General features: G+C 35.5%; 2 protein-coding genes across 3 annotated transcripts in view; one reads left to right on the top strand and one right to left on the bottom strand.

The window, feature by feature from the left end:
- LOC124356629 (calponin homology domain-containing protein DDB_G0272472-like) overlaps positions 1 to 497 on the top strand; it is a 42,127-nt gene extending 41,630 nt beyond the window's left edge. For both annotated transcript variants that reach the window (XM_046807744.1, XM_046807745.1), the window contains exon 20: positions 190 to 497. In XM_046807744.1, coding sequence (XP_046663700.1) covers positions 190 to 282 — 93 coding nt within the window. In that variant the 3' untranslated portion in view covers positions 283 to 497. The remainder of the gene's footprint in view (positions 1 to 189) is intronic.
- Positions 481 to 17,031, bottom strand: part of LOC124358091 (syntaxin-5-like) — a 28,192-nt gene continuing 11,641 nt past the window's right edge. The window contains exons 3-8 of the mRNA XM_046810385.1: positions 12,698 to 12,913; positions 11,939 to 12,037; positions 9,425 to 9,528; positions 6,425 to 6,664; positions 4,789 to 4,910; positions 481 to 810 (exon numbers count right to left, since the gene is read on the bottom strand). Coding sequence (XP_046666341.1) covers positions 651 to 810; positions 4,789 to 4,910; positions 6,425 to 6,664; positions 9,425 to 9,528; positions 11,939 to 12,037; positions 12,698 to 12,913 — 941 coding nt within the window. The 3' untranslated portion in view covers positions 481 to 650. The remainder of the gene's footprint in view (positions 811 to 4,788; positions 4,911 to 6,424; positions 6,665 to 9,424; positions 9,529 to 11,938; positions 12,038 to 12,697; positions 12,914 to 17,031) is intronic.

Raw genomic sequence — 17,031 nt, 5'->3', positions numbered from 1 at the left:
TGCCAGAACTGGGGATTCGGATACAAAATCTGGCGTCAACACAAACAAGTGTGTCGAATAGTAATCGTTAGCAGTGTTTACTCGTACACATAACCAGTAGTGTTGATAGTAATAAAGTAGCAAATGATTTTACTTTTTAATTAAATGTAATTTAATAGATTATAAAATTAATATTTGGTTATGTTGTAGGATGTCATTGATCCTAAGATGCTGATTATGAAGCTAAGAGCTGAAAGAGAACTGGAGGCCTTCGTTAAACCACAGACTGCAGAAGAAAACTAAAATATTTAATATTAGAGTTGATTATTTTTATATGGATATTCAAAACCAAATATTAGCTTGTAAGAAAATGTGTTCATGATCTCTCACTTGTGTTACAACAATATTAATATTTTATACAATTAACAAGTGTTCTTTATTTCTTTCTTACACAATATAAATGATGATTCAGAAAGGATTAATAAATAAAAGTACATACAATACATGGAAGAATAAAATTTACTTACATTTTATTTAATATATTTATAGTAACTTTATATAAATATTAACAAGTATTATAAAACAGTTCATATTGGTCTATATTACATTTGGAAAATTGTACACTGTATAGTTACCAAAAACCGGAATGTCCAAAGAGGATGGGGCAAGGGCTACGCCAAAAAGACAACAAAAAAGATGAAGAAGAATATCAGAACAGCAAAAACTTTAATCATTAACCACCGGTTGTTTGTTACTGACTGGAAATACTTGACAATTTCATTGTGAGCAGCTTCCACATTGAGTTCTGCGTCTGCAACGTTCGCGTCGATTCTGCAACAATACCAGGATTCAATCAGTGTGGGGTACACAACTGGATGTCTTCCACCTTCTACTACCTATTTGACAACTCCATCAGTTTGTCATGAAGCATAGCACCAAGTTCTGCTTTTTCCATCATTTTTTAATTGAATGTATATAAAACCTATTGTAAACAAGAAATATCCTCATTTGGAATGTAGCCCAAAAACTAGGTTTTAAAAGCTTCCAGGTGATTAGACACAAGCGAAAAACGACAGGTCAAATGAATAATCTTGTACACCAGAAACAAATTCTAGTAACAAAGGAAAGTTTACAAAATTAATTTCTTTTACTTGTTTGATCCCAAAGTGATATTTTAAAGTGAATTTTTTTGCAAACCTTTTTTTTAGTCTAATATTGATAAACTCAGGTAGTATATTTTTATTTATAATCATTCAACAGCTGTGCGACGAAATTCGTACACTGAATTTGGAACGACGGGGTTCTAAATATTAAAACGAGGTCGTGAAATGTTGATTGGAAGGTAGGGTCCACGATATTAACACCAAAACACCGTGCCGGTTCGTCGAGGGAGCGGGCAGCCAGCTTTGATCACAAAACTCCGACTACAGAAACTCTAAGATGTCCTCGCCCCTACGGAAGCCAGAAGAGAAGAGGGCAAGAAACCTAATTCCAGATATCTAGAAAAACCTGAAAACTAGAACCAATCAAACAGGCAGAAATCCACAGAAACATCCAGAAATAGAGATAAACCATCTGGAAAAAACAGACGACTCGACCAGCTGTAGGGAAAACAGCTCCCGGGCCGTCCAACAGCCAACAAAATAAAGTGGCAAACGCCACATCCTCCCCTCTACCCCCGGGAGTGATAAGAAAAAAACTCAAAAGGATAAGGTAGGAAGTCAAGGACGGAAAGAGTAGAGACTACAACTGGTATCGCTGTAGTTACCAAACTGCTAGATATTGCTCTAGTATGGATATCCTGCACGCTCGCGAGGCGCTCCAACAGCGTAACGGCTAGAATCCATTCCGACTGACCACACTACTCAAGAATAAAATCTTTTTAATTTAAAGAGGCTTGAGGAAAAGCCTTGTAGTAGTAAAAAAACTCAAACAATTTTAAGTACTTTCTGTGGTAGCTACCAATAAATAAAGGTCTGAAGTGTTGACACAAGGATGGGTTTATTCGTTTCTTTCAAATCACTAATACGCTCGGTGGTCAAAAGGCTACAAGAGGGTGTTCCAGTAAGGTTGGGAAGGAAATAAAGTAAGTGGTACACTTATTAGCCAAAGCACTCCTAAGTCTCCACCATCCGGGTATCTCCACCCCGGAACCCAAGGGCACTTAAGCACCCGAATGGAAACCCCGAACGGTTGGTGGAACTCCTTGAACCACCAGGAGAGTATTACTCCAGACATAAAGTCTGTATTTTTGTTCAAAGATGTGGGGATCAGAAAGGATGAAGAGACCATCCCAAAGCGAAAATTAAAAAATATGAGAAAAATTACACCCATCATAATATCAACAGACCTAAGTTTGCGTTGTAAAGGCTAATTAGGTAAAAACCTGGTACTGGCAAAAATTTAGTAAAAGTGGGCCAGTACTCTCCTCCCCCTACGGGACGGCTGAGAAAAAAAAAATTTTGTGGCCAGTGGGAAAAGACAAAATAAAGTTTTATTTTTCCATACTAGTTTTTAAATTTAGAGAATTGGAGCAAAATAAATTCAGGCTCTTAAAAGGCGTGAAAGAAAAAGTTTGTAGAGCTACGGCAAAAGCTTAACAGAGTAAGGAAATCATTTGGTCGTGGTAAAGTTGTTTAATTAGGAACTTTAAAAAAAAAAACTACAGTTAGTTAAGTGTTGGCCAGGAAAGGCAAAAAATATCCTAAAACCTAAGGAAAAGAGACCCAAAAAACTAACTGGACCAAAAACCCAACAAACTAGGATAACAATCAATAAACCTCTAAAACTTTAACAATAACAAAGTCTTCAAAGGAAAACAGTAACAACAGTAAAAAAAATACACTTCCAATATAAACACTAAACAGCAAAAATAAATATAGCCGCTGGAACATCTAGCAGCTTCAGAGACAAAATTATAAAGTCTTAAGGACACAAAGAGACAACAACAAAAACTAAATACAAAAATATATAGACAAACTACAATCTTCAACAATATTTTCAACAATAAAAAAACTACACCTATCCATCGCTGCTTAACTTAGCTGAATAACAAAGATGAATTCCACCTACTGCCAACGGACTGACCCTACTCTACAAGAAAAAAACAAAGAGGAAAAGGGAAAGAAAATGGAAGCTTGTGTTGTAAAATGTAGTGGGTTTGCGCTGAACCAAGGATAGCAGGCTGCGCGACCGCATTAGGGAATGTTAAAAATAAATAAACATAAAGTTCACTCCCAATGTACAGCCTAGAAATAATTGCAGAAGCAAAAAAAAATTCTCTAAACAGCCAATGCTAACCCCGATCCCCCCGTGTATATGTACTGTAAAAGAAGAGGAGTAAAAGTATCAGAATGTTAATGTGGTGTAAGGAAGAGAAGAAGAAGAAGGAGACAGAAAAAAAACTAAACTAACATCACTATGCCCTAAACTATCCCTATAAAACGTCCCGGGCAGCGGCGCTTTGGTCTTAGATAGGCCCAAAATATTTCTTCAGGTGAGAAACATGGGCCGACCTAATAATTTCCCTGACTTGGGACACCTCAATGTCACGGTGACTGGAGAGGTAAAATCATGAATAACAGAGGGCGTGACCACAGAGGTTGCAGTTTGGCTGAAATTTTGATTAGCCGCATTACTCAAATTTACTCGTCGAACAAACAACAACAAACACCCGTTGGAAAGGCCTCGTCGCTAATTGAGAAGCTAAAGGGCCTATCTTAGTATTTTTGAGCCTGTTTGCATCTCTGACAGAAAGGACAAGCCTTTACCCTCTCTTGGATAGCTTGCTTCAGGTCAGTAGAAAAGAAAATTTGACTAATCCGATCCAAGTTTTCTTGAATCCCAGATGAGCTCCGAGAGGTGACTCATGGTAAACTTTAAACAATAGGTCGTAGAGTTTGCTAGGCACCACTACTCTAGATTTGGATTGATTAGGCAATTGGTGAACTAAAATGCCTTGAATCACAGAATAATTTTGATTAGGATTAGCACCTTTCAAAGATTTAACAATATTGCGAATTCGAGCATCTTGCTCTTTGTGGCCTTTGATGTCTTTGAAAGCTTCGGGTACAGAAAAAAGAATAAAAGCCTGTGTGTTGTGGGGTTTTATTTTGAATAGTAGAACTCTGTGGTAATTCGGTTTGGGGCTCAAATAAACGCGAGAGGCAGTTCAGCCACAACATTGTCTTTACCCCTACGGAAGCCAGAAGAGAAGAGGGCAAGAAACTAATTCCAGATTTCTAGAAGCCTGAACACATGAACCAAACAAAAACAGGCAGAATTCCACAGAAACATCTAGAAATAGAGATAAACCATCTGGAAAAAAAAAACAGACAAAACCATCTGGAAAAAAACAGACGACTCGACCAGCTGTAGGAAAAACAGCTCCCGGCCCGTCCAACGGCCAACAAAATAAAGTGGCAAACGCCACAGCTGGGATATAGAGGGTGTTCAGTAAAATTGTTCCATCACTGGAATTTTGCTCTACACATAAAAATGAGCAAAAAAGTTCATATGAAGGTATGTCCTAAAACATTTAGTTTTCCGTTCATCTGTCTGTGTATGTGTTTTTTATAAAAACATTATATCTTTTGAACCGGTTAATATAAAGTTATGGAACTTAAAAATTGTATTAACCTTTGGTAGACTTATTAAAAATGAAATATTAAGAAGATACTTTTACCAGTTTCAAAATGGTGGATGTTAGTCAGTTTTGAGTTATTTTTATGGAATAATTTATATATAATATATTACATATTAACAATATATATATACTTTAAATTTATTAGAAATAGCACATAGACTAACCTCTCAACCATTTCCTCCTGTTCCTTGACCATATGTGCAAGCTGCTGAAAGATACCACCGAGCTCCACAATCGTGGATTCAATGTTCTGCATCGTCTCTGCTCTACTTGATAAATACTGGTCCTGAAATCACATTGTTTAATTAATTGTATTAATCACATTGGTTTATAATAAAATACATTTAATGTATAACATATGTTAATAAAATTTCAAATTAAATTATGATTCAAACAAGCACTGATTCAGTATTTTGTAAAGTACTGTACTGTTAAGAAATGAAACTGTGAAAATCAATAATTTACGATGAAAATTATTTTAAACCACAAACTACAGGAAATGACCGAGTGGATGGATTATCCTTGTTAACCAGGGTGGCTTAATAAATTTAAAATAAAATAGAAATGCTACGGACTATACAATTAACATAGGAAAACAAAGGTAGAAAATACAGATTTTTAAAAGACATGTATGCACCAATACAAGTAAGCATTTATGGGTTTTACTCCTTCAATTGGCTTACAATTGGAAATTCTTTATTAACATGTTCATTAAAAATGGAAAGTTTACAAAGTTAAATGTGTATATAATGCCTTGAGTTTTTTTTTCTTTTTTTTTCTTTACTGATATTAAACATTTTTAGTAGAGTATTACATATTGCACTATCTACCAGCTGTGAAGTCCTGTCTTCAAATTGTTTACTCGACTTGTTCATAAATACAATGATACATGATTGAAGAGTTTAATACCCTTATATATTTTTTCTCATATTGAGCAAGGCGATGTTCAGAATGTACATAGAATAGTGTCAATAAGAACAAATAATTAAAGCTATTATACAGCATTCTTAACTTGAACTTAATACAAAATTATCCCAGCGTAATTCAGTAAATTCCTAAAAATGTACACAGACCCATGTCAATGAAATAATTTTCCAATGTTAATTAAAACTTTTTAATGCTTAATCCGAAAATTTAATTGAACGTGGGTTATTTTTTACAAATTTAACTCCTCTGTATATGGGATTTCTTTTCATAAAATGTAAATGTATGTTAAACCCTCCACACATACATCTTCATTATTTTGTATGTTGGTAAGTGAAACATTTACATATTAGTCTAAATCTCATCATAATATAATTAGTACAGCTAGTTACACTACAGTATTTTTTAAATTTGTTATATTTTACTAATTTACAGACAAAAAAATTAACAGATTTTGAAAAGCGAGTAATGTACGTGTTGTTACTGATAGTCCACATGGCACTATCAGACATGGCAGAGGTAGATCTTGCAAAAGTCTATTGTTTCCAGGTATGGAAAAGTCATTGCGTTCACAATCTTTTTTTTAACTAAAACTATAAATTATTTTTAAATGAAAATATACAGCAGTTTTTTTAACACACTATATTACAAGCTCATTCGCTTATGGTTATTTTGCACGAAAATGCAATTTAAATTGTAGACTGTATAATTCAGAAATTGTACAGAAATTTTCTGTACGCAATGAAATACACAGTAGTCCAAATATATTTTTTAAAACCATTAAATACATAATAAAAATGCTTAATTCATGTATGATTTTTGTTTCAAATAACAAGTATAGAGACAGAAATACTTACAGATGCCGCTATAACTTACCGTTTCATCGTAGATGAGTGCCTGAGACTGCATGATATGCTGGTGAGGTTCGTGGTTGGACAGATCTATACTGACTTGCTCATCAGCAAGCAGAACGGAGCCATGGTGGTGTCCTGACATGGCTGACGGGGGGAGGGAGGGGGACACAGCACCTTGTGAGAACTGCTCTCTCCGACTCTTGGCCAACTTCAGGTTCTGCAGTGAGAACAAAATCATGAGTTGGGATCTACATAAACTTAACTACATTATAATAGTTTATTCAGTGTTTGTTGTAACTTGTTAGTACATTGTCAATCAAGAAGAATTGGAGGAACATCTGTCATTTCTTTTAAGGCTAGATTGATACCCTATCAGATGAATCTATAGGAGGTATCTTATCAAAACAGAATGAGGAGGAAAAGTCGGTACAAGTAACAGATGCGACTGTACTGATAAGTATCCTCTATGGTCCAACAGAAAGGAATGTAAACCTGCACTACTAGGAGCACCTCTTACTCAGTTCCTCTGTATTTGACCTCTCCCCACAAATTACACCAGGCAAATGTTAGGAGACATGTTACTATATATTTATGTTCAGTAAGAACACTTAAATTATCACAGTATATTCTATTAAGTAGTAACATAAAAGTATTACTAAACACTGAAACTTTTTCCAAATGGTTTTTTTTGGACAAGGCAGCTTTGAAACCCAAAGGTTTTTCTCATCAGGGCGTCAAGGAAGATCAGGAGCGGCACCACAAATAAATATTGTACAATTATATTTTATTACAAATTAATATAACAATACCATATATGGTGTTAAATATAACCAATTAACAAAACTTTTTGAAATAAAAAAAATAATATTGGAATTGAAATTTGGAGATTTTTTTAATTTGACTCTTAAGAGTCTTCAATATATCCTGTAAGGTAGTTTAAAAACAGTTTTTTGGTAGTCTCCTTCTCAAACTATGTACAACATTTTTAATTCTAATTATCTAGGGCTTTGCTCTCTCAGTATTTAAAACATTAAATTATCAGTATAAAACCACAAACTAGTGTATAAAACCTGTGGTTTTAGGCGAGGTATTAAACCGACATTTCGTTTCAGATTCAAAAACCGACTAAGACTTACCGTCGGTCCTGACCCTCCAGCACCAGTGTTAAACTCATTGCCTCATGTTTGCACAATTGCTTGGTACAGTGGAGGGCGAGTCACAACACATGGAGGAGTTGAGTGAGCAAGTGTTGTCTGGTACCGCCCGGTGGCCAACACGACTGTCTCAGGAGCCTTTCGACCACACCGTCCGTGGAGTCAAGCTTATCTGTTTTTGGTTTCAGACTGTTTTCCAGAGTCCTCTTTGATTAATGTATGCTCAATTTCCCTGTATATTTTCTTTTACCCTTTTTCTTCATTTCCTTTTTTTCCGACCCGGTCGGGGGGGTGACTCGGAGTCGTTGAATAAAGATTTCCATTATCCGTTTTGGTTGGGGTGTTGGCCACTGGAAAGTTAGAATTATATACAGTTCCATTTTTTTTTTAGGAAAATATTTTGTTATAATACAAAAAAATAACCAAACCTACATAAAAGAATGAATAGTTAGAGAGAGTGTCTTTCTATCTAGTAAAGTTAACTGAAAATGCAAGGAACTGATCCTCTAACCATAATTAATGAGTTCATAAAATATACCAAAAAAAATTAGGGGATTACTAAATTTTAAAAAAAGAACTAACTAACATCACTTAAATGGATTTTTTTTTATATTTAAAATTAAATTGTGTTGTAAATTTAATTAATTAAGTAACAAGGATTTGCAATATTTCATTATGCATCCCTATAAAAAAAATCTAAAAAGTAAATTTATAGTAACTTAATCAACAACGTCCTAAGCATTGAGTTTATAGTAGATCGTGTAGTTCACATTCAGCCTGGTTCGTCTTGAAATTTATGAACAAAATAGAGTTTTTAATGAATACAGTAATCAAATAACTACAGTAGTCTTAAGAGTCCTGTCACAATGCGGAAAATAACCTTACATAATTTGATCCACAGACGGAAGAAAACTGCATTCAGGTGGTCATATCACGTGTTTCAGCAGGACATCTGCGTTAAGTAAAAATTGTGAAATTCACCGGAGCCATACGTGCAAGCCAGCAAATGGGGGCACAACAATGATTGACAAACTGTCTGTCAATTATTGACTTCTATCCTGCTAAATGTAGTGCTCTAACTCTTTGACTTTTTACCTTTTCCATCTGTATACCCGTATTATACTAGTATCCGTACTACTATAAAGAATGATAAAACCAGTAATATAATAACTATTCTTATAATGTTATAAAACAAACGTATTTTGGTGGGTAGCCATATTCTTACAGTATTACTTCGTGTATATAGACATAGACAATATTCTGTTTATTGGCCATTAAACATGATATCAATAGGCCAGAGTCCAATTACATAGAGAGAGGAGAGTCAAATTACAAACATTCATGAATTAAAATAACCTACATTTAAAAAGACAATAGACATTCTTTCAATTTGCCAGGTTACAAGTTATGAAAATGTCAATAAGGCAGTAAGTTTTTACATTGCAAAAATTAAAACAAAATAGGAGTTATAACGGCACATAAAAACAATAGAAAAAAGCGTCAAACAGGTTAAAAGATTCTTAGAAAACTAATTAAAATGTAATCTTAGCTTAAAATTTAAAAGTAGTTCCCTCGTTCAAAAATAGATAAAATAGTGAAATTTAAAGGCACATAAAACTAGCGTCTTAACGATTACATCAAAAATGGGTTTAATCTATTATAACCAGTTAAGTACATAACATAACATTCTAAATATCCAATCTACACTCGAGCTGATGGTGATGCACAATTGGGTGGCAAGGGTCCATGGAATAGGTGGCCTCTGTGTAGGCCCCACCCGCCGTGGCCCCCCCGCCAGCGTCACATGAGTCCGGTAACAGGCCATTTTAACCCCCCACCACGACCCCCCCACTTTCAAGTGACATCACCAAGCCCACCACCCCATCTATTACACCCAAGATAACATACCCAAACCCACCCACACCCCCCCCATGCTGAGGCGGCGAGAGTCCCCCAATATTCCTGCCCCAGCCTGTTAAAGAACATAAAATATCATAACTCTTTCTCCTACTGGCGATGACACCAACACTATTTCCCGCCCCTTAGCCACTAGTATATGCGCACTTCTCCACCTGCCATTGTGACCCCTTTAACCAGACCCACCCCTACCCCCCTTCTAGAAAAGCACCACCCAACAAAAAAAAAAAAATAAAAAACAACAAAAAACCCCTCCAAAAAAAAGTAAAACAAAAAGACACCCGCTCCACAAAAAAAAAAAAAAAACCCAAAAAAAACCGACAAAGATAAACAAAAAAAAAAAAAAAAAAAAAGACCTCCGCGAGCCCTCACCCAGTACACCTAAGATAACCAAGTATGATACAACAGTCCAAAATTTCCATCGATCTAACAAAAAAGATTGGTCTACAAATTGGTACCAGTTGAACCTGAGAAAGTTTAATATCCTTAATATCTTCTTTTGTAACAATAGAACATTTAATACCACACTATACCATTACCCTCAATACATAAAACCGGTCACAATAACTCAGAGTGAAAAAAAGCATAATAACATTGGTTAGAGAGTTCACAATGAAGGATCACAAACTTACTTCAGTGTGGGTGGGAGTATTTATCATTTCAAGTGCAACAAATTTTACACTGTAAATTTATGTTGAGAAATGTATCATTTAGCCGATAGCCACCAGTTTTTTATTTTTATTATTAAAAAAAAATTATCATAACTAGAACCAGTTGAACTAAAGAAACTCCAAATTTGGCACATAGGTTGGTAAATTAACTAGATAACAGGAAATTTTAAAAACAAGAATTGTGTTAATTTTCCTTTAATAATAACCAAAGTGGTGTCCTGCTGACAATGTCATAAGTCAAATAAAAAACAACCAGTATAGTTATAAAAATTTATACTAGATACTAAACTATTTGAGCAATTTCATTAAAATTCCAACAGTACTCTGTTTTCAAACAAAATCCGTCAGTGCATCAGCCGAATACAAACCATCTTCAAACAAGTAATAAAATAACACTTTTCTGTATAAACGTTTTGATTTGAGGATTAACACCAATTTTGACTAAATACTTCGCTCCTGAAAATACTGTAAGAACGCAAAACGTGTAGCAATTTTTTTCAATGAATTTGAACCTGAAGTCTATGGATGATTTTTTTTTTTTCCCGCCCCTTGGGGTTGGCCTGTACTTGGCCATGCACTTAAGCCTCAAGGGCTTTTTGTGCGCACCCCGGAAGACAGACCATGAGGGCCCATCCAGTCTACAACTTGCAGCAGTTTCAAGAAACCGCCGAAAACAACCTATCTAAAGTCCTCCTGGATAAATTCACCACCCCTGTCCCTAACTATCCAAAGGATGGCATCACCCCGCTCACGATGGCTATTGCAGGCAAACAAAAGAAGCCGGTACTCAGCAGTCTCCTCCCCTGCTCATTACACCTTTCCACTGAGCGGATCCCTCCTGAAGGATGCCAACATCTGTGAGAGATGCTTCTCAGGTGACCGCATGCCCTCCGTAATGAGACCAATGACCTTAGAAGAAATCGGATTTGTTTTTAGTTAGAAGAAGGTCCCCGAAGCCACCTTGGAGGAGATGTTGACTGTAATACCATTCTACTCACAGTCTCAAACCCGGATGCAACCTCCACCTTCTCCCATGCTCCGCGGCGAATCCATTTCAACAAACATCAACAAATTGGTAAGAAGACATCCATTCCAAATCCAACCTTTCAACCCTCAAATAGAGGAGGTACCACAAGGCTCAGTTTTGGGCCCTTTTCTGTTTGTCCTTTATACCAATGAATTTCCGAATTCCAAATGTCCATAAATTATAACTCTGTAATGTATGCCGATGACACTTACTCTCAATCCTAACCACAAATACTGCTGAAGAGCTCCACTCTGACATAATATCATCACATCAACGCAAGAAACACTTCACCTACTGTCTCCAAAAACGACCTGGTAATAAATTCCAAAAAAAGACTACAACCTGCATAAAACTTTAGTAGGCGACTGGACGAGATAGCCAAAAAATGTCCTATGAACTCTTGGTAGAAAAAGAAATCAAATGTACATGGGAGTTACCATAGACTCTGATCTTTCCTGGACTACTCATGTCAAAATAATTTGAAGCAAGAAGCTGGCATCAGGAGTTTTTTGGTTGAGAGAAGAATGAAGTGGATTGTGAGGACTCGATATAGCGCGAAAAGCAGCCTACTACGCCTTTGATTGAATCCCGACATTAGGTAAAAAAAATGGGGGGTTTGGATAGTGTGGGGGTGGCACAACCAAACAAAACCTAACATAGAATCCTAGTCCTCACATAAGAGAAAGCAATAAGAACACTTGCTGATCTAAAAACCAACAGAGAGTTATGTAGAGAATCATTATTCCAAAGCACTAGGAAATTCTAACAGTGGATAGAGTCTGCTCTATATGCCACACTGTTGTTACCGCACAGGCTGCCTAGGCACACCAGCAGGACTACAGACGATGGGGAGAATATCCACTCAACTACAACACGAGACGAGCCAATAAGTACTACATACTTTCCACCTAGCACCACACTAACTACAGTACAGCAAAGAAGCCGTCGTACATATCGGACGCAAACTGTAAATAATGCACTACCAGAATCACTGAAGAACCTGAACAACACCCAACAACATGAAGAGACAACAACAGGACTGGGGGGCTGGTGGAAACGAACCCGCTAAATACACACTTGGCGAGAATTCCTTCACCATGACCACAAACCTACTAATTTTGTAAAGCAAGAAGCATGAAGACAAATCTGTATTTTGAACCGCCATTACATTGTCCTGATGAAAGTTGTAAAAATAAAGCATTTTGATTGATTGATAGATTGATTCGATTTCGAGAGCCAACCCTAGAGGATTCACGACCTTGGAACACCGCAGAACCGGGTTGAGGACCCGTCATAATTGTCGCTGAGAACCTCCCTGGTTTAGCCCAGTGCAACAGCTCATTTCGTTCCCATCTTGGATGTTAGATTATGCCCATCCAGTCCATAAGCCAAAGCACTAAGGCAACTAACATTGGTACCCACATTTTGTTGACCAAACAATAGTAATTTAGTCCTTGCTACAAGCACTTCTAAAACTAATGAACTATGACAATTTTTTAAAAAAAAAGAACACATTTCATACTTACGTAGTGTGAGTTTCTCCAACTTGGTGTAAGTACTTGTGATGTTCTTTCCGATGGTGCGGGCAATGACCATGAACTCGCCATAGCTCTGAATGTGCTTGGCTTTGCGAGGATCACGAGCTGCCACGGCTCGCACCACTTGTCGACTCGCCAACGATCTGATCGCATTGCTGAACTCAAGTGTCCTGTCCCGAGATGTCATTTTATGGAATTCCTTTTCTGCAAAACACAACTCTTAACACACACTTTTGTAAAGAATTAACAGAATGATTTTTGAACCACAAAATTTGCTATAAAAAACATGAACAGCCATAAATTTACCACAACAGCCTGCTTAAGATTTAATTCCATTAAAAAATGTTTCTCGATACTTTACGAAGAGTGAAATTCTGTCACTTTCACTTTATATTTAATAAGTTGTCCAAAATACAATAGCATGTTTGTATAGCCTATATTAGGTCACATGAAAAGAATGAGTTATATTAATTTAGTTTTATGAGTCAGAACAATTTTTAATTATTAAGAGATAACCTAATTTCATTTTAATTAAAACAATAAACACACCAATTTATAAAAATTATTAACATTTGATAGGTAATCAATTTGTTTGTATTTCTAAAATATTTTAATTTAAAACGTTTTAATAGTAATTAATAGAACATTTGTCTTAAAATAAATATTCTTTATACTTCTAATTTCAATAACAATTGTATCACAAAAAGTACTTGCTCCACCGAGGCTCAAACCCGAATCTGTAACTTGCTGGGTGAAAATATTACATTTAAAATATTTCATTAAGTAGAAAACTTCACCTTATATTATGATAATTTTATAGAACAAATCAGACCCATTGATTAGTAGGTATATAAGCTCATAACCCAAAGATTAATAGACTAAAGTATCAGATTATAAATACACGTTCAATTTCCAAGATGTTCACGTCTTTGAGATAAAAATTCATGCACTGCTAAAAGATACACAAGCAATATAATCCCTACTGAGCTATCATTTAATTACTTTTTCTGGGGATCAGTTGCTTATTTTAACAACACTATATATACTCATTCTAAATAACATTTATTTGGTAAAAGTATTATATCAGACAAAAATTACATCAAAGCACTTGAAAGGGAATTGTGCACAGGATTGGAAAATGACAAGAAGGAAACAGCTGAAAGAAAGAAAGTATATGATATGAAATTAAAATCTTTAAGAAAACAGCAAGTAAGTCAGCATATAGAAGAATCTGGCAACAAATCAAAAGCACTTTGGGAAGTAATTAACAAAGAAAGAGCAGCTAAAACGATATCTAGCAACAAACTTGCTCTCAATATAGATGGGAAATTCACAGAAAATCCCAGTAAAGTTGCCAACCATCTCAATTACTTCTTTGCCAATATTGCTGATGAAACACTTAAACAGAACACCTCAAAACTTGCAAAACAATCACAGCACAACTTCTCAACAAAAACCCAGCTCCTTTTCACACCATCAACACAGAAAGAAGTACTTGCCATTATAGATAGTATGAAGCAAAAAACATCAGCAGGTCTGGATGATATATCCTCAAAACTCATAAAAAGCTGTAAAGAGGAAATCATTGTCCCCTTCACACACATCATTAATAAGTCACTACAAGAAGGCATCTTCCCAGACAAACTGAAAACTTCAAAAATTTATCCTAAGTATAAAAATGGCCCAACCACAGAAGCAACCAGCTATCGTCCCATATCACTTATTCCAACATTTTCTAAAATAATTGAAAAGGTTATCCTAACAAGACTTCTTAATTACTTAAGCAATAACAATCTGTTGACTGAAAACCAACATGGATTCCTGAAGGGCCGATCTACCACAACAGCCATCGTACAGTTAGTTGAGTATATCATTGACCAAATTGAAAGTGGAAAAACTGTTACAAGCTTGTTCCTAGATTTTAGTAAAGCATTCGACTGCATAGACCACTCATTGCTCCTAGAAAAACTACACCAACTGGGAATCAAAGGAACATCAGCTAACTGGTTCAGGACCTTCCTCAGTGGAAGACAGCAGTTAGTGGAACTAAAACACAACCTGAACGGAACAACTACCAAGGTTCACTCAACCCCACTTCAGGTGAATAGAGGAGTACCACAAGGGACAGTGCTTGGACCTGTCCTTTTCCTCTTGCTTACAAACGACCTACCTCAGTACCTGACCAACCTCTGCCAAACAATAATGTATGCAGATGATACTGTTCTAACATTAGCTAACAAAAATAAAAATCAACTTGAAATAGATACACGAACCATCCTCAACTCAGCAAAACAGTACTGTAGGACAAACGACCTAGTTTTGAATGAGAGTAAAACTGTACAGATGACGTATAGCGCAAGAGGAAACACACAGAATGGGATACCTGACTTAAAAGTACAAGATAATTTAAAATATTTAGGTACTAATCTTGACATGAACCTCAATTGGAAGGCTCGTGTTGATGTGCTGTGCAAGAGACTTGCATCGGGCACCTATGTCATAAGAAGGATAAAAGAAATATGCGGAACATCTGCAGCAAGAATTGCCTACTTTGCTCTTTTTGAGGCACATGTTAGATATGGCATAGCAGCATGGGGTGGAACTACTAGCTCCAACATGGAAAGAGTTTTCTTGCAGCAGAAGAAAACAATAAGATGCTTAACAGGCCTTGGATTTCAAAGCAGCTGTCGAAGAGCATTCCAGGAGCACAAAATACTTACAGTACCTGCACTTTACATAAGCGAGGTAATTCTACTAGTAATCTCATCAAACAAGCCAAAACTTGGAGATTATCACCAATATAACACCAGAAATGCCTCAGATTTCTCACTTCCAGCACATCACCTGAGCTTTTCTGAAAGGAAGCCAACCTTCAGGGGAGCACGGTATTTCAACAACCTGCCAGACCACATCAAACAAGACACGGGAAAGACCTTCAAGGGAAAACTCCTTCGATGGCTTGAAGATCATCCCTTCTATAGCGAAAAGGAATTCATGGAGTGGAAGACTTAAAGATAACACTCGCAAGATAGAACTTCATTTTTATGTAACATTGTTTTGACGCCAATACCGATCTCTATGATTGTGTAAATAAAGAAAGATTGTCTATTGTCTATTGTCTATTGTCTATAACGTGAAGAATGATAAAACTGCAACTTGCATAAAAAAAGAAAATAGGCAGTACAAAAGTAATTCTCAACAATAAAATACTAAAGTACAGAACAAATTGTACTTCTTTGTTTGAAGGTTATTTTTAAATTGTACTGTTACATGCACGATGGACTGACAGACAGTTGAAAATTTTCTGTTTTGCTAAGGCAGCACAGGTATATATTTTGTACCCAACATGTGAATGTAATTAATTTAGAAAAATTATTTGGCATACAATCTAGTTTTTTGATAACGTTGAAAAACTAAAATATTAACAATCACGATTATAGACAGTAATAATACATTGCCATCATAAAATCCAGTAGTTTATTAAAGAATCACAGTGCCAGTCAGTACGGATAACAAGAAAAACTCAATCAAGATTAATAAGGACTTGAGATTACCAGCCTAACTTGCAAATTAGATTATTTAACCCTTCCCACACCATTAACCCTGGAACTGGCGGTCATATTTCTCTCAGTGGCGGAGTGTTTTTAGTACTTCATACATTGCCTTACATTTATTTTATTATTACATGTTTACTATAAATCACCTATGTCATATTATATATTTTTTTATTCAGCATTGTTCAAGGAATATTTTTCACGTAATATATTTAAAACAAAAATATCCTTACTCTACCTCTTCATGAAAAACATTTTTTTTAGAAAAAAGAAAAGTTAGTTCAACGTTTTTGATTTGTAAAATTGTTGTTGTTAGTGATTATGCAAAATCCAAAATATAAAAAAGAAAGAGCATTTAATTCGGAGTAAAAATAAAACAACACGTAGTTTATAAGGTATTTATTTTTACATGTGGTAAATGATACAAAAATCATACACTGACATTCGAAAGTGCTACTTAGCAACAAAAGTAAGAACTTCAAAGCTCACTTGGATTTGTACAATCTTGTAACTATAAGTTCATATTAATTTTCTATTTTTTTAAATTTTTTATAATATATTTTTTAATTATGTTTTGATTGAATGTCTAAATCGGAATCCTCATCGTTGCTTATTTCATGTACAACTAGTTCTCGAATGTCACTTGAAACGATCGTGGAAATTACGATCCATTACGTAAACACGCACAAAAAACTTACTATTATTGTGTCATATACACAATCATCATTACAACGAACTCAAACAATAAACCAGACAGAACACCATGCA

This window comes from Homalodisca vitripennis, chromosome 3, assembly GCF_021130785.1.
Source record: "Homalodisca vitripennis isolate AUS2020 chromosome 3, UT_GWSS_2.1, whole genome shotgun sequence".
Lineage (NCBI taxonomy): Eukaryota > Metazoa > Arthropoda > Insecta > Hemiptera > Cicadellidae > Homalodisca > Homalodisca vitripennis.
This window is presented reverse-complemented; position numbering and strand designations above follow the sequence as displayed.